Below are 23,838 nucleotides of genomic sequence, written 5' to 3' on the forward strand. Positions count from 1 at the left end.
ATTTAGAATATATTACCTGCCTCGTACTTATACAGAGGTGAGCGACAGGTAGCGCCGCTGCCTGGAACTGAAATGAGTAGGACTTGTTGGCCTGGGGGGTGTTGGTGGGAATGGGGGGGGGGCAGGTAACTTGCCTATTTCGCCGCCTATAGCTGATGCGGTTCACCCACATGCTTCCTCGTTTTGGGTTTGAAGGAGGAAGCATGTGAGTGACGTGAGTCGCAAATGAACCGCATTGGCTATAGGTGGCGATATAGGCAAGTTAACCCCCTCTCTGTCAGCAAGTCCTGCTCATAATTTCAATTCCAAGCAGCGGAGCTACACATAGCTCATCTCCATACTTATAAGTTTGCCAACCGGCTATGTCAAATGGGAAATGCTTACCTTTGTTACAGGACCACTATCACAGAAAATTGTAAAATGTAAAATACATACATTTACAATGTACATTTCTCCCACAGTAAAATGCACTATAAATTACTTTTTCCCCATATTGCAGTCACTTACAGTAGGTAGTAAAAAGCTGACAATCCTGACATATTTTGGACTAATTCATCTCCTCACTCCTCATAGGGGATTTTCAGGATTTTCAGCATTACCTTTATTCTTTACAAAAGCACTCTATGGAAAGGATCTGTACAAAGATGTCAGCCAGCTTCCCTACTCATTTTCACACTATTTGGCAGTTGGACTGAGCAACTGCCATTCAGTAAGTGCTTATGTAAACAAAGAAGTAACTGAGAATCCCCCATGAGGACAGGGACTAGTCCAAAACCCAAGAGAGCTGTCAGATTAAAAATCAAGTGCAATTTAGAAAGGATTTTCTTGAAATATATTTACACTGTAGTTCACGCAAATATGAAATATCATCAATAAATATTACAAGTGTATGGAGTGTGGCCAGCAGGTGGCGCTACAAAAATAATTAGATTATCCCTAACAATGTGATCAGCTTTTCAAGAATAGGGATGATCAATGAGATGCAAATATTTCTGAGTTGATACAAATGTATCCACATTTTCATGCAAACATATGCAGTTTGAAAATAGACCAATAAATTTAAAGCCAGGTTTAAAATGATTGGTCCATTTTCAAGCCGAATATATTTGCATAACAATTTGCAATAACTGAAAAATGTGCATATCATTGATCATTCTTATTCAAGAACAGCTCATTCCTTTCTCCTCTGCTTACATTGCAGTCAACACAGTGGCTTATGCTGACTGCACAGAGTACCACAAAGCCAGAGATGGCTGTTCTCTTAAACAGCCAAGATGTAGGCCACCTGGTGGACATCACTGAATCCACATAAAAATCATATGCAATATTTCAGATTTTTATAAAAGAAGCTGATGCAAATAAAAAAATAAATAAAAAATCTCGACGCTACACATTCCTTTTCACTGAATCAAGATTTGAGCAGAAAGACTAAAAACTGCCAGAATAGCTCATTTAGAAGAAAACAGCAGTGATAATACACGGTTTTCAACTTTCTGTACACGTTGCTTGGCTGGTTGACCTTTGCTAATACCTCACTCAGACTGCAGTGGTGGATTGGCTAACCGTCATCTCATGTCTAGGGTCAGCTCAATGGAATTCTATAGTGTGAGAAATATGTAGGCTGCCATCTTTAATCCCTTTTACAAATGTGAGTTACCTGGCTTTCTCCCATTGACCATCTGTTTGTAGTAGTGTCTGAGTCACACAGGTGTAACAAGCATGCGGTCTGTGAAATCATACCTGAAACAGGTGACCCGAGTTGCATACTTGAGTGAGACAGAGACTCAATATCAGAGGCTGAGGCAAGCAGTACGGTTTCACAGCAAGCAGTACTTTTTTTCAGAGACTAAACCCAAAACAACTAAACCTAAGACTGAACTAGGTAAATTCTATCAGCAATCCGGCTTCTTCCCTACACAATTTCTACACAGTTCTCAAAGCGGTGGACAGAATACTTGTTTAATGGGTCAAAAGTGCTTGACATTATAGTATGGCTCTCTCTTTCCTCTCTGGATTCAGTAGGCAGGTCATTCATAGGTGACCATGTTTCAATCACGTTGCTGTGAATGACAATTTTACCATTCGTTAAACAGACAAGGTAGCACCCATTGTGCAATCAGCGCAACCCTCGTTACCAAGATTATGCGAGCATTGCTAGGGTAATGCGCAATAAGTTACTTGCATAGCATGTTACTCTAACAAGGCTTGCTTTACCCAAGTAACACAGGTTGCGTTAATTGTGCATTGTGCGCTACTTTGTAGTTCACAGGACGAAGTAGTGATAAACTGCAAGGCCTCAAGTCTGCTAATAGAAAATAACAGTCAGGGGAGGCTTTGAGCTTGTATGGCCAGGTGCACCATAGCATAAAGCACAGACACACTAAGGGTTATGAATTTGAAAGTTTAGTTCCAAAGGTAATACTAATAAATTTACACTAATCAACATGATTGCTTTCAGAATTTACTTTGTTCAGTTTTGATTTTGCTGGGCTTTAAGGTATCAATTAAGGTGAATCCAACCCGTAGTGGCTGGATAGTGTAATGGTTAAGGGTTCTGCCTCTGACACAGGAGACCAGGGTTCGAATCTTGGCTCTGCCTATTCAGTAAGTCAGCACCTATTCAGTAGGAGACCTTGGGCAAGTCTCCCCAATACTGCTACTGCCTATAGAGCGTGTCCTAGTGGCTGCAGCTCTGGCGCTTTGAGTCCGCGCAATATAAATGTTCTGTGTTTGTTTGTTTACCCCAACTCATTACTTCCTAGTGGGAGATCTGGAGCAGTAGTTTGGGTAGAATGTTTAGATAGATAGATAGATAGATAGATAGATAGATAGATAGATAGATAGGATAGATTTAGCATGCATTCTGCCCAAAAACAAACAACTCTCAGGATTAAAATCTAGATTTGCATCAATGAGACGTGCAAAAACGTCCATTAAATTTGCAGTTAATTTAGCTGACAAAGTAAAATGCGTTGTGCAATTAAGGTTGCCCAAGTTATCTAGGTAATGTGAGTGTTGCTAGGGTAACTCCGGTTATGCTACTTGCATAGCACACTTTAGTTTAACAATGGCATTACCTGGGCAACGCAAGTAGTGCTAGTTTCTCAACGCATGCTACCTTGTCAATATAACGGCAAAAGCTTAAAGCAACTTTACTGGACTTTTGTGCATATGCCCCAATATGTGTTGTTTCGGATCCTCAAAGTTTACAGTTTCCTATTTGACATGCAAGATACTTAAAAAATATGCATACACATAATGGAACAGTGCAAGTCGTAGGTTTAAGTCCTGAGCAGAACCTTTACCACCTGACCTAATGTTACGTTTTATAAAGTGTTGGCTGGACCTTGATACTGTTCAGCTCTTTCTTCAGTGATACACTGTCTTGTTATTCCTTTGTTAGTTCTACATATATGTAAAGATTGTACACCTAACAGTTTCATTTGGTCAACTTCATCAGACTAACGAGTACAGTAGTTAGGATTGTTTCAACCCCAATGATAGAGTATCTAAAAAAATAGCATAAAACATTGGTTATATATGTTGTATACCTGAAAACTAATGTATGTAGAACTCCACCCACTATTTCTAAACATGGCTTTGATTGCTTATTCTAAGTAACACCAGTTTAAGGGATTATGTACACAGCCCTCTAAGTAATTTGTGTTTTTTTTTTGTAAAAAGGATGTCCCTTAACAGATGACATGCATTGATGAACAGGTATACCATGGCTTTGTTAAAAGGAGTAAGACTGTTAACAGTGCAGAGGAGTTTAGAAATGTCAGTAATACCTTTATATTAAAACTAATGAACAAAGTGCAGCAGCAAAGTGGTCAATAAGGAAACCCTTCATGGTCCCATCAATACAATGACATGTTCTGTCCAAGAAACCAAAGTGTACAAGATTCCTTTGCCCAGTTGTAGGCACCAAGCAGTCTAAGAAGTCACATAAAAGCAGCATTGCCAGCACTTACACTGCTAATTTGCAAATGTCTGGTCTGGCTAAGGCTGCCATTGGGACACTTTGAGAAGTTGTCCTTCTTGCAGACAAGGTTCTTTGAAATAATCTTGCGAAAAGTGTAACGAAAGTCCCTTATTTTGTAAGCATATATGATGGGGTTGACCACAGAGTTGGCATGAGACAAGATGATGGCCGTGTTCATGACCCACTCTGGCTTTTTCTTGTGGAACTCTGGGTCAAACAGGGTAATGCAGTTCAAGATGTGGATGGGCAACCAGCAGAAAGCAAAGAGGCCCACAATGATGGCCAAAGATTTGGCTGCGTTCACTTCCTTTTGAAGAGTGGTCCTTGAGTTGTCGGCACCGACACACTTCAGTTCGATCTGTCTCAGCTGTTTCCTGGCCACCATGAAGATCTTGATGTATATTCCCAGCATGATCAACAACGGAAGTAGGACGCAGCCAAAAAAATTGAAGTACACCATGTAAGTCATTGTGACGACTTTCTCAAACAAACAGGAAACTGTGCTGTTTCGGGTGGAGAGGGTGGAGTTTGAGCCACAGCCCTCCATGCAATTCCAGCCCATCAGTGGTGTTAAACCAATGCCAAAGGACAGAATCCAGAACACTGCAATAATGGTTCTTGCTCTTTTCCCAGTGACTAAACTCTTGTACCTGCAAAGGAGAAGAAAAAATGGATTACAAAAAGGTCAGGTAAGAAGACTGCTGTTGGTGTACAAGGAAAGACTGCCCTTTTGATCTTAAAGGAGAACTCTTATGACACATGGTTTCATTTGATATTTAATAGGAATACCATTTGTAGTTTAAAATGTCTTCGGCTGATTGCTTTTAGAGAAAAAACATTTTTCAATAGTATAAACACTCTCCCTAGCCCGCTGATTCACTCCGCTATACGAGTCAGGAGATGAGCAAAGAAATGGTCTCAGAGGTTGCACTTGTATTTAAAGATAACACTTCTATTCTTGAAGCTGTAATGCACATAATCTGAAAGAAGATACTTATCACTGCCAACCTAACAGAAGGGGTAAAAAACACATTTTGAAACACTGATCAGACTCACTTTATGATCTACATACAGTGTTTCAATAGCAGCGATGCGGTTTTCCACAATCTTGCAAGTGGGAAGTCTCATAAGACTTGGATAATGATGGCAAAATCAGTTAACCCTTTGCAAACTCACGTGCAAATGCTTCCATGCAAATCAATAAACCACCGCTATCCCTACAGCCAAGTTAAAAGCCGGGGTCTTTGTTATAAAAGAATACATTCTCTTGCCTAGTCACCTACACTACACAAAGGCTCTCCAGAGTTCATATGTGTCCTAACTATGGCCCATGTATGGTGCAAGCATACAGTGCATCAACCTATCAAAAGTTTAGGAGCACATATCCTAACGTCCTCTCTTTGGACAGATAATGCAGCACACTAATCCCACAAGGGAGCTATGAAATACATCCATGTGCACTGGGCAGGCCCCACAGCCATCTTGGGCTGAGAATGGGATGCAGTTAGGGTGCATGTGTAAGCAGCTTTACTGAATCAGAGCCAAGATATCGTAGTACTGGAAGTAAACATTTCTCCAGAGTTTTCTCCCAGGAGAGGTCACACCTTGGGAGATATCAACTAAAAGATGATAAAATTGCCATGGACTCCATGTCACAGCAATTTCACACAATGCTTACCTAGGTGACACGTCTTGCGCTCCACATGCAATGTAAACTGTGTATTCCTGCGCATGGTAATTTTATCTTCTTTTAGTGAATATCCTACATTAGCACTAAAATACCTTGTCAGCTCCAGGCAAGCAAAATTATTTAAGAATTTATTTCCTTGCCAACATTTTCACTTACAAGGGCAAACATGTACTGAATCAGAAGAACTGTTTCTAGTGTTATCCTTATCATGCAACTCATTTATATAGATTACCTTTCTTTTGTTCCCACATCAACAAAAAAAAGATAATAGCTTCTGTTCAGGATGCAATCAATCGAGTGACATTTTTGTAGTACAGGTCACTAAGTACTTATGAAAACTAAAGACTGCGGTCAATAATAGTCATTGATGTAATGAATTGTCCTTTGAACCCAGCTTAGGCATCTCTAGCTTACTATAGATTATGGTTGGTGGGTAAAAAGGATCTGAGCGAAAATGTGAATTTATTATAATAATTCAGATCAACCCCACCCCAGCAAGATGACCTTCTATTAAGAGAAAAACAGGGATATTAAGACAAAAAGAGGTTCTAATAATCTAGTCATACCCAGAGTCCCCCTAAAAACTTTTGGTCCCAGAGCCTTCTGTCATGCTGCCCCTACATTATGGAACTCCTTACCTAAGCAGATCATGACATGATTAAATCCAGATTGAAAACCCATCTGTTCAGTCAGGCATTTGCAGAAATATAACTTTTCTGTGTTAACACTTCATCCTACTACCAATCACTGAATCTGAGAGAGTTAGGATGTATAGTGTCGAACTTTAATAGTAGTGTCCATAGGGAAGGCTGGTTGTGATGCTCAGCGTACAAAAAATAATAATAATAATAATTAAAATGTCAATGCTCCACTGGAATACTGTGAAAACAGCAGCCTTTTCAGAAGTTTTCTCTTGATAGTTTGGTTATCCTTCAGGTTATACCATCATGTGCGGTGCCCTAAAATTAATTTCCAAGTTCCTTATTAGTACAACGCCTTAAATAAATACTATGTGTCACCATCACAAGTTGAATGCCTTATCCGGTCATGCTAATTAGATTACCATATGCTAGATCCTAACGAAGATGTCGTAGCCATGGCAACACATTGAAGCTATGCATACGTAGCAAGAGTGACATCACATGGTGATGTCATTGTGGGAATGTAAGAGTGTTGTGAGGGGATATTCATCCTGTTTTATTTCATTTCTTAGTTTTATAATACATTCACAATTAGGCTAAACTTAATAATAGTGACACTACTTCTTTCTGAATAAATACAGAATGTTTGAAACAAACAGGTAGATTAGTATTGGTAGCAGCTGATAGGTATGTTTGCATCTCAAATCTCTCAGCACACACACACACACACACACACACACACACACACACACACCTCCCACACACACACACGCCACACACACGCACCTCCACCCCCCGCACACACACACGCACCTCCCCCCCACACACACACCTCCACCCCACCCCCCCCCCCCACACACACGCCACACACACACACCTCCCCCCCCCCCCCCACACACACACACGTAAGATAAAAGTGACACCACCTAACAATCTCCCCCCCCCCCCCCCCAAAAAAAAACAAAACACAACAAATGGCTCTAACTGATAAGTCCATGAATTATCTGCATTATTGTGCTGCCCAGATGCGACTGACATAAAAAACTTGAGCGGACAATATGGCAGCCAAGGTCACGGGTGTCATTAGCAAACTGTATGTGCTGATTTGTTTAAACTACTATTGACTATGGAAATAGACCCAACTCTGAGAGAAAGTAGACTAGCAATACAGAATATATTCATGAAGACCTCCGATCATGGTCAGTGGATTGGAAGGTAAGGTCACAGAGACAAGAGTAAACTGGAGAAAATGGACAGGAACACTGATAGAAATCAATGCTGGATTGCTTTGTAGGTAGAGCTGATTGCCCTCAGTGTAGCATATTGATCTTTCTTTTTCCAATCTCAATAACAATGATCCATTCTTTCGTACGTATGCCAAAACGTTCTTTAGCCTTCGACTGTTCGTAATCTCATTTCTCATGGGTCACAATCTATGGCATAAGCAACTGTCAAATGACTTCCCCAGATGAATACAAATCTTATGGTCACTCCGGGTCACCTTTATGGAGAGTGGAAATCAATAATCAAGTGCAAGAGCAGGGAGATGTATACATATACATACAGTGTTTACATCTTTTATCACTGCTCGGATTTGTTTTGCAGCTGATGTGAAGCAAACTTTGGTTTGGAGAATACAGTCCATGTGGTAATTGCAAAAGGCCAAAATAGATGCACAAATTTCATATTAGTCAGATCTGCCAAAATGGCCAAGTACTGCTCATGCAATATTGTTCTTAGTCGCCCACTATTCTGAAGTGATGAATTATGGGAAAGGGTGTGACTTTTCGCCAATATGAAGCTGAATATTTGAAATACCCTCAGTATTAGGAAGGGAACTTGTACTTGGGGTAGTATTGCATACTTACATAGGTACAGACTAACCAGCAAGCTCATGGTGACCCAGAACTCATTGGAGTGTGTAAGGGACTACAATGGTCCTAAAAGCCCCCTTACTAAGACATTAAAAAAAACAAAAACGTTTGCTTTCCTAAAACAGAAAGAATTTGCAATAATTCAGGTTGGAGTGAGCTTGAGATGTCTCCTAGAGCATTAACAAATTAACAAGCTGACACATCATTGCAATCCAGCGGTTCTGGAGGTGTGTTTAGCTTCTAAGGGTACAATGGTTAATTTACATATATTTAGCAGTGTTGCTCTGGGAGACATCTCAAGCTCACTCCAAACTGAATTATCGCAAATTCTTTCTGTTTTAGGAAAGCAAACTTTTGTTATACTTACATAGCATGGATATTTTTCCCACAGCATTTTACTAACTACATTAAATCTAATGGCCCTAATGACACAGGAGACTAGGGTTCAAATATCAGCTCTTCCTATTCAGTAAGCCAGTACCTATTCAGTGAGGGGGACCTTGGGCAGCACTACCAAACACTGCTACTGCCTACTGAGTGCGCCCCTAGTGGCTGCAGCTCTCAAGTGTTTTGAGTCTGACAGGAGAAAAGCTGGAATTACTATTCTTATTATTACCGCTGTCAAGTCTTTGGCGGTCATGGATTGCACAGGCAGATAATGAAGTGGCCACTTTCTGCAGTAAAGTACAGAAGACTAGACACCAAAGAACCATGAAAGGAATGTTCATTAGGATTAGTACTCAATATACAAGTGAAGACATAAGTGATTGCTGGTTATTGTTGTTCCACTCATATTTACCATAACTAAGCAGAAGCACATAGTGGGAATAGGGGTGCCCAGAGGTTCAGGAGCCCTTAGGACCAAGTCACCTAATATTTTGGCAAAGTTTGACTTCAGCAGGAACCCTTATAAAGGAGACCCAAAGCTGGTGCTTAATTAACCTAGGCATGGGCAAACCTGCCCCTTCAGCTGTTGAGGAACTACAACTACAAGTCCCACAATGCATTGCAGGAGTCTGGCAGCCACAGTCATGACTCATAAAGGCAAAGACAAATATAGTAGTACATGATAATTGGTTATAAACAATTTCCAAGCATTTACTATTGCTTTTAATTAGCAAATATACTAATATGGCTTTGTTTAAATAAGATTTATTTTCTAAAACTCTAAATTTGTTATTCTTGGTTAAGTATATCAAGTCAGAGTACCCCCTGAAACCATCAGAAGTATCCCTTGGGGTACGCGCACCACACTAGATCTAGAAGACTCGACCAGAGTGGTGAGGCACTTCCCGAGTGCTGATACGCCTTACGGAGCAATAACACCGATGTTACGCATGCATGCTTATCACAGGCTCCACGCTTAAAGCAACACTGAATCCTACACTGTCGGCTAGCTTTGCATCCGCTTTTCATACAGGAGCCTTCATGTGCTAGTATATGGATTCCTGCACTATGTGCCTTAGAAATGTTCATGGGTGTATATAGAAACATGAAAGGACTGGTTTTCCTTTACAAATCTACATTAAACCCAGAACGATGGTTTAGCAGCATTGTTTCTTTCCCTATCAACAATGCTCCTAAACCATCGTTCTAGGTTTACTGTAGATTTGTAAAGGAAAACCAGTTGGTTAACAAACGAGATAGGGACTGTAGGTTTGTTCTTTACCTGAATCTGTTCTCAAGTCGGAACACTGTGCCATCTGTGTCCCCTGTACCTCCTCTGTGCCTCCAGTGCCCCCCCCCCCCCTCCTCTGTGTCACCTCTGCCCTCTGTACCTGCTTATAAAAGTTTAAAAGCCATTTTTTCTTTGAATTTTTTAAAATCAATTTTCTCAAAAACTACAAGTCCAATTTCAATAAAAAAAAAATTTGACTTGTTTCCATGGAAACAGAATACATGCCGTTCGTATCGGCGGGTCGTTAGTAAGTAGGGGACTACCTGTATTACTATTGGGAGTCATCATACTGTCATAACAATGTCAGCTGCTAATGCATATACTGCAGTAATATTAATTACAGTAGCTCATCATCGCTGAGAAGTGCTGTGTGTAACTTACTGTCCTCACTGGCCAAATGCTGTAATATGTGGGCGTGTCTCTGTGTGGACGGGGTCGACCCATACTGTATCATTTATTGTTGTTTGTTAGTGTAAACACACATAAAAAAGTTCAAACTGGCCGCAATGGTCAAACACAGTTTTTTTCATAATAAAGAGTTTTTTCATTTTTCTAATATGTGAGGCTCATGATTGTAACAATCATTCACTTCCTATTTGTTAGATAGACATGCAAGTCTCTGATTTGCTGGTCAAAATCATTTGCTAAAGCAGAATGTGATCACAGCAAATCAGAGCTTTGCAAATCTATCAGCTGATCCAACAAATCACATGCTTCTTCATGAGTTCTCCTAGACATGACCATCACTACTGCTGAATCGTTCATAGTGGCTCTGCATTCCAGATACCACCTGCAGGAGACACAACAGTGTCAAGCCTCCAGGTCTAAGAGCTGGAAAAGGTCACCTGCTGGTGGGTGGCAGAAGTCCACCACAGTTCACATGCACACTACCAGCAGCAGGTGAAACGTGGTAATATTCCTAACAGTGGGGCTGTACCAAGCCGGGAAGAAGGTTCCTTGAACTGCTTCATTTATGGTAAGGGGGGGGGCAGGCCTTGATTAACGGCTTTAGTGATGATGAACAACAATAAGGATGGGATTAAACTGAAATTACAATATAGCAGTTCTGAAATTGAATTTCTAGACCTGATTGTTCTGGCTGAAGGAAAGAAGGTGGTGGTAGTAAAACACACCTTAACCACTTGAGGACCTAGGGCTTTCTACCCCTTAAGGACCGGCCACTTTTTTTCCATTCAGACCACTGCAGCTTTCGCGGTTTATTGCTCGCTCATACAACCTACCACCTAAATGAATTTTGGCTCCTTTTCTTGTCACTAATACAGCTTTCTTTTGGGGCTATTTGATTGCTCCTGTGATTTTTACTTTTTATTATATTCATCAAAAAAGACATGAATTTTGGCAAAAAAATGATTTTTTTAACTTTCTGTGCTGACATTTTTCAAATAAAGTAAAATTTCTGTATACATGCAGCGCGAAAAATGTGGACAAACATGTTTTTGATAAAAAAAAAACCCATTCAGTGTATATTTATTGGTTTGGGTAAAAGTTATAGCGTTTACAAACTATGGTGCAAAAAGTGAATTTTCCCATTTTCAAGCATCTCTGACTTTTCTGACCCCCTGTCATGTTTCATGAGGGGCTAGAATTCCAGGATAGTATAAATACCCCCCAAATGACCCCATTTTGGAAAGAAGACATCCCAAAGTATTCACTGAGAGGCATAGTGAGTTCATAGAAGATATTATTTTTTGTCACAAGTAAGCGGAAAATGGCACTTTGTGAGAAAAAAAAAAAAAAAGTTTCCATTTCTTCTAACTTGCGACAAAAAAAAATGAAATCTGCCACGGACTCACCATGCCCCTCTCTGAATACCTTGAAGGGTCTACTTTCCAAAATGGGATCATTTGTGGGGTGTGTTTACTGTCCTGACATTTTGGGGGGTGCTAAATTGTAAGCACCCCTGTAAAGCCTAAAGGTGCTCATTGGACTTTGGACCCCTTAGCGCAGTTAGGCTGCAAAAAAGTGCCACACATGTGGTATTGCCATACTCAGGAGAAGTAGTATAATGTGTTTTGGGGTGTATTTTTACACATACCCATGCTGGGTGGGAGAAATATCTCTGTAAATGACAATTTGTTAATTTTTTTTACACACAATTGTCCATTTACAGAGATATTTCTCCCACTCAGCATGGGTATGTGTAAAAATACACCACAAAACACATTATACTACTTCTCCTGAGTACGGCGATACCACCTGTGTGGCACTTTTTTGCACCCTAACTGCGCTAAAGGGCCCAAAGTCCAATGAGTACCTTTAAGATTTCACAGGTCATTTTGAGAAATTTCGTTTCAAGACTACTCCTCACGGTTTAGGGCCCCTAAAATGCCAGGGCAGTATAGGAACCCCACAAATGACCCCATTTTAGAAAGAAGACACCCCAAGGTATTCCGTTAGTAGTATGGCGAGTTCATAGAAGATTTTATTTTTTGTCACAAGTTAGCGGAAAATGACACTTTGTGAAAAAACACAATTAAAATCAATTTCCGCTAACTTTTGACAAAAAATAAAAACTTCTATGAACTCACCATACTCCTAACGGAATACCTTGGGGTGTCTTCTTTCTAAAATGGGGTCATTTGTGGGGTTACTATACTGCCCTGGCATTTTAGGGGCCCTAAACCGTGAGGAGTAGTCTTGAAACGAAATTTCTCAAAATGACCTGTGAAATCCTAAAGGTACTCATTGGACTTTGGGCCCTTTAGCGCAGTTAGGGTGCAAAAAAGTGCCACACGTGGTATCGCCATACTCGGGAGAAGCAGTACAATGTGTTTTGAGGTGTATTTTTACACATACCCATGCTGGGTGGGAGAAATACCTCTGTAAATGGACAATTGTGTGTAAAAAAATCAAAAGATTGTCATTTACAGAGGTATTTCTCCCACCCAGCATGGGTATGTGTAAAAATACACCTCAAAACACATTGTACTACTTCTCCCGAGTACGGCGATACCACATGTGTGGCACTTTTTTGCACCCTAACTGCACTAAGGGGCATAAAGTCCAATGAGTACCTTTAGGATTTCACAGGTCATTTTTGTTTCAAGACTACTCCTCACGGTTTAGGGCCCCTAAAATGCCAGGGCAGTATAGGAACCCCACTAATGACCCCATTTTAGAAAGAAGACACCCCAAGGTATTCCGTTAGGAGTATGGTGAGTTCATAGAAGTTTTTATTTTTTTGTCACAAGTTAGCGGAAATTGATTTTAATAGTTTTTTTTCACAAAGTGTCATTTTCCGCTAACTTGTGACAAAAAATAAAATCTTCTATGAACTCACCATACTCCGTACGGAATACCTTTGGGTGTCTTCTTTCTAGAATGGGGTCATTTGTGGGGTTCCTATACTGCCCTGGCATTTTAGGGGCCCTAAACCGTGAGGAGTAGTCTTGAAACCAAATGTCGCAAAATGACCTGTGAAATCCTAAAGGTACTCATTGGACTTTGGGCCCCTTAGCGTACTTAGGGTGTAAAAAAGTGCCACACATGTGGTACCGCTGTACTCAGGAGAAGTAGTATAATGCGTTTTGGGGTGTATTTTTACACATACCCATGCTAAGTGGGAGAAATATCTCTGTAAATGACAATTGTTTGATTTTTTTACACACAATTGTCCATTTACATAGAAATTTCTCCCACCCAGCATGGGTATGTGTAAAAATACACCCCAAAACACATTATACTACTTTTCCTGAGTACGGCGGTACCACATGTGTGACACTTTTTTGCAGCCTAGGTGCGCTAAGGGGCCCAACGTCCTATTCACAGGTCATTTTGAAGCATTTGTTTTCTAGACTACTCCTCGCGGTTTAGGGCCCCTAAAATGCCAGGGCAGTATAGGAACCCCACAAGTGACCCCATTTTAGAAAGAAGACACCCCAAGGTATTCCGTTAGGTGTATGGCAAGTTCATAGAAGATTTTATTTTTTGTCACAAGTTAGTGAAAAATGACACTTTGTGAAAAAAAACCAATAAAAATTATTTTCCGCTAACTTTTGACAAAAAATAAAATCTTCTATGAACTCGTCATACACCTAACATAATACCTTGGGGTGTCTTTTTTTTCTAAAATGGGGTCACTTGTGGGGTTCCTATACCGCCCTGGCATTTTACAGGCCCAAAACCGTGAGTAGTCTGGAAACCAAATGTCTCAAAATGACTGTTCAGGGGTATAAGCATCTGCAAATTTTGATGACAGGTGGTCTATGAGGGGGTGAATTTTGTGGAACCGGTCATAAGCAGGGTGGCCTTTTAGATGACAGGTTGTATTGGGCCTGATCTGATGGATAGGAGTGCTGGGGGGGTGACAGGAGGTGATTGATGGGTGTCTCAGGGGGTGGTTAGAGGGGAAAATAGATGCAATCAATGCACTGGGGAGGTGATCGGAAGGGGGTCTGAGGGTTTGGCCGAGTGATCAGGAGCCCACACGGGGCACATTGGGGCCTGATCTGATGGGTAGGTGTGCTAGGGGGTGACAGGAGGTGATTGATGGGTGTCTCAAGGTGTGATTAGAGGGGAGAATAGATGCAAGCAATGCACTGGCGAGGTGATCAGGGCTGGGGTCTGAGGGCATTCTGAGGGTGTGGGCGGGTGATTGAGTGCCCTAGGGGCAGATAGGGGTCTAATCTGATAGGTAGCAGTGACAGGGGGTGATTGATGGGTAATTAGTGGGTGTTTAGGGTAGAGAATAGATGGAAACACTGCGCTTGGGTGGTGATCTGTTGTCGGATCTGCGGGCGATCTATTGGTGTGGGTGGGTGATCAGTTTGCCCACAAGGGGCAGGTTAGGGGCTGATTGATGGGTGTCAGTGACAGCGGGTGATTGATGGGTGTCAGTGACAGGGGGTGATTGATGGGTGATTGATAGGTGATTGACAGGTAATCAGTGGGTTATTACAGGGGAGAACAGATGTAAATATTGCACTGGCGAATTGATAAGGGGGGGTCTGAGGGCAATCTGAGATTGTAGGCGGGCGATTGGGTGCCCGCAAGGGGCAGATTAGGGTCTGATCTGATGGGTAACAGTGACAGGTGGTGATAGGGGGTGATTGATGGGTGATTGATGGGTAATTAGTGGGTGTTTAGAGGAGAGAATAGATGGAAACACTGCGCTTGGGTGGTGATCTGATGTCGGATCTGCGGGCGATCTATTGGTGTGGGTGGGTGATCAGTTTGCCCGCAAGGGGCAGGTTAGGGGCTGATTGTTGGGTGGCAGTGACAGGGGGTGATTGATGGGTGATAGGTGATTGGCAGGTGATTGACAGGTGATCAGTGGGTTATTACAGGGAAGGACAGATGTAATTAATGCACTGGCGAATTGATAAGCCGGGGGGGGGGTCAGAGGGCAATCTGAGCGTGTGGGCGGGTGATTGGGTGCCCGCAAGGGGCAGATTAGGGTCTGATCTGATAGGTAAAAGTGACAGGTGGTGATAGGGGGTGATTGATGGGTGATTGATGGGTAATTAGTGGGTGTTTAGAGAAGATAACAGATGTAAACGATACATTTGGGAGGTAATCTGACGGCGGGTTTGCGGGCGATCTAATGGTGTGGGTGGGTGATCAGATTGCCCGCAAGGGGCAGGTTAGGGGCTGATTGATGGGTGGCAGTGACAGGGGGTGATTGATGGGTGATAGGTGATTGGCAGGTGATTGACAGGTGATCAGTGGGTTATTACAGGGAAGGACAGATGTAATTAATGCACTGGCGAATTGATAAGGGGGGGGGGGGGTCAGAGGGCAATCTGAGCGTGTGGGCGGGTGATTGGGTGCCCGCAAGGGGCAGATTAGGGTCTGATCTGATAGGTAAAAGTGACAGGTGGTGATAGGGGGTGATTGATGGGTGATTGATGGGTAATTAGTGGGTGTTTAGAGAAGATAACAGATGTAAACGATACATTTGGGAGGTAATCTGACGGCGGGTTTGCGGGCGATCTAATGGTGTGGGTGGGTGATCAGATTGCCCGCAAGGGGCAGGTTAGGGGCTGATTGATGGGTGGCAGTGACAGGGGGTGATTGATGGGTGATAGGTGATTGGCAGGTGATTGACAGGTGATCAGTGGGTTATTACAGGGAAGAACAGATGTAATTAATGCACTGGCGAATTGATAAGGGGGGGTCTGAGGGCAATCTGAGCGTGTAGGCAGGTGATTGGGTGCCCGCAAGGGGCAGATTAGGGTCTGATCTGATAGGTAACAGTGACAGGTGGTGATAGGGGGTGATTGATGGGTAATTAGTGGGTGTTTAGAGGAGAGAATAGATGTAAACAATGGATTTGGGAGGTGATCTGATGTCGGATCTGTGGGCGATCTATTGGTGTGGGGGGGTGATCAGATTGCCCGCAAGGGGCAGGTTAGGGGCTGATTGATGGGTGGCAGTGACAGGGGGTGATTGACGGGTGATTGACGGGTGATTGACAGGTGATTGACAGGTGATCAGGGGGATAGATGCATACAGTAAACAGGGGGGGGGGGGGTCTGGGGAGAATCTGAGGGGTGGGGGGTGATCAGGAGGGGGCAGGGAGCAGGGGGGGGATAAAAAAAAAATAGCGTTGACAGATAGTGACAGGGAGTGATTGATGGGTGATTAGGGGGGTGATTGGGTGCAAACAGGGGTCTGGGGGGTGGGCAGGGGGGGGGTCTGATGGGTGCTGTGGGCGATCTGGGGCAGGGGAGGGAGAAATCAGTGTGCTTGGGTGCAGACTAGGGTGGCTGCAGCCTGCCCTGGTGGTCCCTCGGACACTGGGACCACCAGGGCAGGAGGCAGCCTGTATAATACACTTTGTAAACATTACAAAGTGTATTATACACTTTGTATGCGGCGATCGCGGGGTTAACATCCCGCCGGCGCTTCCGTATAGCCGGCGGGATGTTGCGGCGAGCGAGCGGTGACAGGCGCCGGCGGAGGATCGCGTCACGGATGACGCGATCGCTCCGCCCATGCCCTTAAATGGACCGCCGCCTCTGTGGGTGAGGCCGTCCTGCAGGGCTCCACTTCCCCGCCGCCCCTGTGTAGTGGGCGGTCGGGAAGTGGTTAAAGGACAGATGAAGCGAGAAATATATGAAGGCTGTTATTTACTTTTAAACAATACCAGTTGCCTGGCTGTCCTGCTGATCATTTGTCTCCAATACTTTCAGCCAAAGACCCTGAACAAGCCTGCAGATCAGATGTTTGACTGGATTAGCTGCATACTTGTTTGAGGTGTGAGATTCAGACACGACTGATGCATGAAAGATCGGCAGCACTGTCAGGCAACTGGGATTGTATAAAAGGAAATGAATATGGCAGCCTCCATATCCCTCTCACTTCAGTTGTCCTTTAAGGCAATATCCCAATGAGCAGCTGCCATCATCCCAAATAGATTAATAATATGTCGGAGGCGGTAGGCAGAGTATGAACTGCACAAGTTTAGAGGATTACTATGAACAAAGTAACATCAAGGAAAAGGCTTGAAGACAAGGAGGTATAATCCTAAAGATTTTGAGGCAGCAATAAAGGCTTGCAGTGCTGGTAAGAGGTAAGATAGGAGGAGGTGGCAGGGATCATGTAGATTAGAGTAATGTGTTTGTAGCCATTATAAACAATACAACTCAATTGATAAACCTATTTCTAAGCAATGGCCTATGAGGAAAAATGTCAAGATGTTGACCTATAGGCTTACGCATAGGCTAACATGTACACAGAATAAAGACTAGTTTACAATAAGCAGAGAGCTCCTATTTGAAATTTTTATTCTTCCAAAATATACTTAGCCAACATTTCAGTCGCACTCGTGTCTATGCGCACAGGAGAAAGCCTGTAGTGAGGACACGGCGGGAGGAGCCCTAGAGCTGCGCAGCCGCACTCGCAACTATGCAACAAGCTCCGGCAGCCATTTTACATGTGGAATGAGAGCCCGACCTGGGTGGTGGGGTCTGGAGCCAACCGGGGGTCTGGAACAGAGTGAGGAGCCGGCAGAAGTACACAGAGGGCACGGGTGGCGTGGCCATGGATACAGAATAAACACAAGTACCGTATATACTCGCAAGCAAGCCGAATTTTTCACCCCCCAAAAGTGGCCCAAAAGTTGGGGGGTCGGCTTGCTTGCGAGTCATGGGTAGGTGGGTGGGTAGGTGGTGCCCCTCTCCGCTCCCCCCGCGGCCGCCGCTGCTATTACCTTAGGTGGCGCCGCTTCCTCTATCCCCGTCCTGCTCCGATAACTAACTACTTCACAGCAGCGCGCCCCCCGCTGCTGTGATGACGGAGGAAACCATAGAGAGCGGTTCCCATAGTAACGGCATCGCCGCTACAGGAAGCCTAAGGTAATAGCAGCGGCGGCCGCGGGGGGAGCGGGGAGGGACACTAGCTACCTACCCACCCACCTACCCATACTGGGGCACTATGCTAGCTATACTGGGGCACTATGCTAGCTATACTGAGCACTATACTAGCTATACTGAGCACTATACTAGCTAAACTGAGCACTATACTAGCTAAACTGAGCACTATACTAGCTAAACTGGGGCACTTCACTAGCTATACTGAGCACTATACTAGCTATACTGAGCACTATACTAGCTATACTGAGCACTATACTAGCTATACTGAGCACTATACTAGCTATACTGAGCACTATACTAGCTAAACTGGGGCACTTTACTAGCTAAACTGGGGCACTTTACTAGCTAAACTGGGGCACTTTACTAGCTAAACTGGGGCACTTTACTAGCTATACAGAGCACTATACTAGCTATACTGAGCACTATACTAGCTAAACTGAGCACTATACTAGCTAAACTGAGCACTATACTAGCTAAACTGGGGCACTTCACTAGCTATACTGAGCACTATACTAGCTATACTGAGCACTATACTAGCTATACTGAGCACTATACTAGCTATACTGAGCACTATACTAGCTATACTGAGCACTATACTAGCTAAACTGGGGCACTTTACTAGCTAAACTGGGGCACTTTACTAGCTAAACTGGGGCACTTTACTAGCTAAACTGGGGCACTTTACTAGCTATACGGAGCACTATACTAGCTATACTGGACACTATACTAGCGATACTGGGCACTATACTAGCTATACTGGGCACTATACTAGCTATACTGGGACACACTAGGGGAATAAGGCGGCCAGCATTTCCTACCCCCGGCTTATATGGCAATCATTTTTCCCTGTTTTTTCAGGTGAAAGTTGGGGGGTCGGCTTACATGCGGGTCGGCTTGCTTGCGAGTATATACGGTACTTTTTTTTTTTTTTTTTTTTTAGACATTTTTTCTGTAGAGAGAGATGCTGCAGTTTAGTTACTTCCTGGTTTGCTGGAAGCACATACAGCAGGGTTAACCTACTGTGTTTACACATAGCCTGTGTAAATGGCATACTGCAGCACATATCAGACAGATATGACAGTTCAAATTACAGTGGCTCATTACTAGCAAATAGGGAGAATTAGACAGGTTGTTATTTCTAAATACAACTGGGGTGGGTTTCTCTGTGTTTGCCTTCTCTCCTGTGGAAGAGTTTAGGTCCTCTTTAAGCTGGCTTTTTACTGTACAGCTGTATTTTTGATCGACATTCTAATAGACATCACCAAGAACGAATATTGCTGTTTTCACAATGTTAATTGGAACATCTATTTTGCCCAATTAGACATTGTTGTGTAATCAAATGTCTAAATGGGCAAAACAAATGTATAGTGTATGGCCAGCTTTGATTAATTAACATGTATAAATACATCAGAGGGCAATATAATAGCTTGGCAGATGAGCTTTTTGTCCCTAGGCCTTCTCAAAGGACTAGAGGACATGATCTGCGCATGGAGGAAAAACGTTTTAGCCATTTATTTAGGAAAGGGTTCTTTACAGTAAGAGTGATTAAGATGTGGAATGCATTGCCACAGGAAGTCATTATGGCAAACGCTATACCTGCATTTAAAGGGGGCTTAGATGCTTTCCTTGCATTGAAAGACATCCATGGCTACAATTACTAGGTAATGCCTAATGATGTTGATCCAGGGATTTTATCTGATTGCCATTTGGAGTCAGGAAGGAATTTTTCCCTTTTGGGGCTAATCGGACCATGCCTTGTAAGGGTTTTTTCGCCTTCCTCTGGATCAACAGGGATATGTGAGGGAGCAGGCTGGAGTTGTACTTTATACTGGTTGAACTCGATGGACGTATGTCTTTTTTCAACCAAAATAACTATATAACTAATCCAGTGTCTGCCACTGACTTTTATAGGCATTTCCATGTCCCCATATTCCTGTGCCATGGATGTCTAAAGGAGGTTGGTGCCATCTTTCTATTTGACTTGAGATATTTAAATAATTCCAAGTTCATGCAGAATCATGCAAATGTTACTACAAATCTATGCAGCTTGAGGCTGGGTTCAGACTTGCCTAAAATCACAGACATTTTCCACAATGCGAAAATGCCGGCAAAACTGCACATAATGCTTCCTAAAGCACAATCGCAGTGGAAATAAATGCAGGCACCGCTGCTTTTTTCATGTTATTCCCCATTGCCGACAGTCAGCTGTTCTCAGCTGGCTGCTGGCCAATAATATGGTTTTGGTCGCGGGAAGTGTGACCCTTCCATCAAAATAGACCAATCAAATGCTTTAATGGCAAGATTTGGTAAGTCCATTTACAAGCTGCATAGTTTGTCATAGTAATTATCCTAATTCTCAAGCATCGCAAATGTCTTTGCACCTCAGCGATAATCCCTACTGACTAACGAGGACTTTGGTACATGTAGATTTGGGCAAGCCATTCACCACATACCGTAACTAGCACTGACACGTAGCCTTTAAAAATAAATATATACTGGCAGGCTAAGGGTTAATAGGGTAAAACTATATAGCGGTTCAAAAACATTTTTAGTTCTCATTATTTCAGAATCTGCAGGTGTTCATTTCCCTTTGTTCCTTTTCATTCTTATGCTGGGGATACACGGGTCCACCGGCGGCTCGATTAGCCGCAGGATCGACCCCAGCCTCGTTAGATGTATTTATTATAGTTTGGATTATCTGAATTTAATTCTTATCTGGAACTAAGTAGGCATTTGCAGACCCTTATTGCCTGATCACTGAAGATGATGAAAATTAACATCTATTAATTGCTTGATAAATGTATAGTACAGCTCTGTATGTGGCTCAGTGACCCCACTTATCAATGTCTTCAGTAGGGTGTTTCAGTACAGTTTAGTATTAATGCCTCTATGCTGTACAGTGACACTGATAAATAAAGTCAGCTAGCTTTCTAAGCACGTGTCATAAATTAGCAATGAGTACCACAACAGGACTAAGGCAGGAAAGGTCTATAGGCCAAAGCAGCTTAACCCTAATTATCTGCTGAAATATATACTGTACATGTATATCCACATGGCACAGACCATGAACCATGTCTCTCGGACCTGTAGAATTAGCAATATCTATTATATAGGATTTGTTTTTGTTGTCGGCATCTATAGGTGCTACTGTATCCTTAGAGATTGTCTGCTTCAGTCCAAATCTGCCCTACATTGCCTCGGCAAGTCCACAACCAGCAGAATTATAGGTTTCTTCAGGTTAGCGGAAACAAACAAACAGAATTAAAGAGGGAAGTGTGAAAAAGTCATCATCATTGAGGTCATGTTTGTCTACCACTACTATCCATGAAGCATCTTTTGTTGTTAGGTGACTAAATGCCAAATGGGGAATATCACTGAATATGTTAAATGACAAACATCGCTGTTTGTTATCAGTTTAGTAAAGGACAAAACAGTCTATCACTCCTATAATCCCAAGAGTCAAGTGCCATTTCTGTCGTCCGCTGCGGATCAAAACATTATCGAGCATCAGCCATTATGCAAGAGAGAGGCAGATCCCAGGTTTGATAACCCATCTGTGGCATAAGCCCAAACCTTCAGTAAAGTAGCCGTGCGCAGAGGGGAGGGGTAGGAACACTAGGTTAGGAGACGAAGTAGATATTTAGTAAGGCAAATAGTCTTGACATTCGGTGCAGATCTGGAAATGTGTCAGAGGGATCTTAGGATACATTATTTGCTTGTCGGTAGAGGTACATTATAAGGTTGTGATTCAAGGTTTCAAGACTTGAAGCATGGCAGGCAAAATCTGAAGAAAAGTGGCCAAAGATTGTAAAGTGCGAATGACAGGAGCAGTCCAAGGTGGAGGATATGAAGGTTTCTCATGTCAACCAATGGTTCGGAGTGGGATGATATCTAAAAAGTAATGAGGAAATGTATAGAGTGGACAGCTTATGGGGAGCTTTGTAAGTGAGATTTAAGAGTTAGAAATTAATTATCTGGGTAACTGGCAGTCAGTGGAGGGGAAAAAAAAAAAAAAGGGACAGCAGAGGAACAGCATAATAGGTAGATGAGACAAGTAGGACAAATCAGTAGACAAGACACAGAACATTTATATCATGCTTTTCCCCAGGCAAACTCAAAGTGACAGAGCTGCAGCCACTAGGATGCGCTCTATAGCCAGTAGCAGTCTTAGGGAGTCTTGCCCAAGGTCTCCTCACTGAATATGTGCAGGCTTACTGAACAGAAGGGGTGAGAATTGAACACTGGTCTCCTGTGTCAGAGGCAGAGCCCCTAACCAGTACACTAGATTAAGGGGAGTAGGTATCAGAGACACACCAGTCTGCTTTTGGTAGGCCACAGACTGTTACAGTAGTTCTGATGAGATATGATCAGTCAGTCAAAATGAAAGCCAAGTCAATTCCTTATGGACAGAAAACATTAGGAGCGGAGGTTCAACACCAATACGTGACCTGTACGTCTCTGAGTGACCTGTACGTCTCTGAATCAAAACGCCAGAGTAACTCTGCAGACTTCCTGCCTGCTGGTGCAGCCCTGAGTTACCTAATGCTCCCAGGAGGAATAGCCATGCTCATGGTTTCCTAGAACTCATGGAGAAGCAAATGCTTTGTTTGATGAGCGCACTCTACGTGCCTTGTGTTCTACAAGGATTCCTTTGCTTTGTGCCGACCCCTTGCCGTAGCAGATATAAACAGTTTGTAAATTACTTATATTACTGGGGTCCTGCAGATTGCATTGTCGGAGCTTTTGACAGGTTAAAATAAATATGTTAAATTGCACTTTCCAGAAAGTCATCTATTTTTATTTAAAGGTTTTAATGGGTAAGCTGTTGTGATACACATAGATGCCATTGCCTCAGCAATGCCAGCATGCTATAAACCACTGTCTGGTCTACAAGCCTGAATAGTGCCATTTCATTCAGCAGGACCTTTGCTGGCAGGTGGGACAAGTAGTAATTCTGTAGGCAACAGCCTTGGCCTGGCAACAAGAAACCCTGTCTCTATTAGAGCAACCAGGCAGGGGTGGGAATAACCGGCATTACCATGACATCTGCCAGCTTTAGCAGTTCCTATTCCTATATGTTCTGAAAGATTCTCCTTAGGACGACTTAGCAACAGAGAGATCTCAGGCTTCTGCTGTGTTTATGCTTCTGGCTAGATGTTGGCCAGACTTGCACAGAGGAGCTCTGGCCAAAGAAGCGGCTTACTAGGGGATTGATGTGGAATTGAGAGGTTTACTGTAAACTATTACACCAAGCTGACAAGACATAATCATAACACATTTTACAGGGGGTTTTATGTGTTTTACAGGCAAGGCCTGCTCAGGTTAGTAAATAGGACTTTCCTGAAAGTGAGGCAACTGCTAGGAAGCAATGTTTGAAATAAATGCTGAAAGGACTATTGTGACAATCGCTACATTTGAAAATACATGTCTGCATACATATCATACATGCATTTGTCCCAGAGCAAAAGGCACTGCCCGTAAGTAAGGATGACCAATGAGATGCACATATTTTCTCTTTGCATTCACATTTCATGTAAATGGTATGCAGCTTGAACTTGGACCAATAAGAATTGACAGGAAGTTATTCTGATAACTTCCTGTCGGGGGTATGAGTGCTCCCAATGCCTTACAAAG

General features: G+C 42.9%; 1 protein-coding gene across 1 annotated transcript in view; it reads right to left on the reverse strand.

Annotated features, from left to right (window-relative positions):
- Window positions 1-1,407: 1,407 nt before the first annotated feature.
- ADORA2B (adenosine A2b receptor) overlaps window positions 1,408-23,838 on the reverse strand; it is a 137,293-nt gene continuing 114,862 nt past the window's right edge. The window contains exon 2 of the mRNA XM_068266010.1: window positions 1,408-4,635. Coding sequence (XP_068122111.1) covers window positions 3,945-4,635 — 691 coding nt within the window. The 3' untranslated portion in view covers window positions 1,408-3,944. The remainder of the gene's footprint in view (window positions 4,636-23,838) is intronic.

The sequence above is a fragment of the Hyperolius riggenbachi genome, chromosome 2, assembly GCF_040937935.1.
Source record: "Hyperolius riggenbachi isolate aHypRig1 chromosome 2, aHypRig1.pri, whole genome shotgun sequence".
NCBI lineage: Eukaryota > Metazoa > Chordata > Amphibia > Anura > Hyperoliidae > Hyperolius > Hyperolius riggenbachi.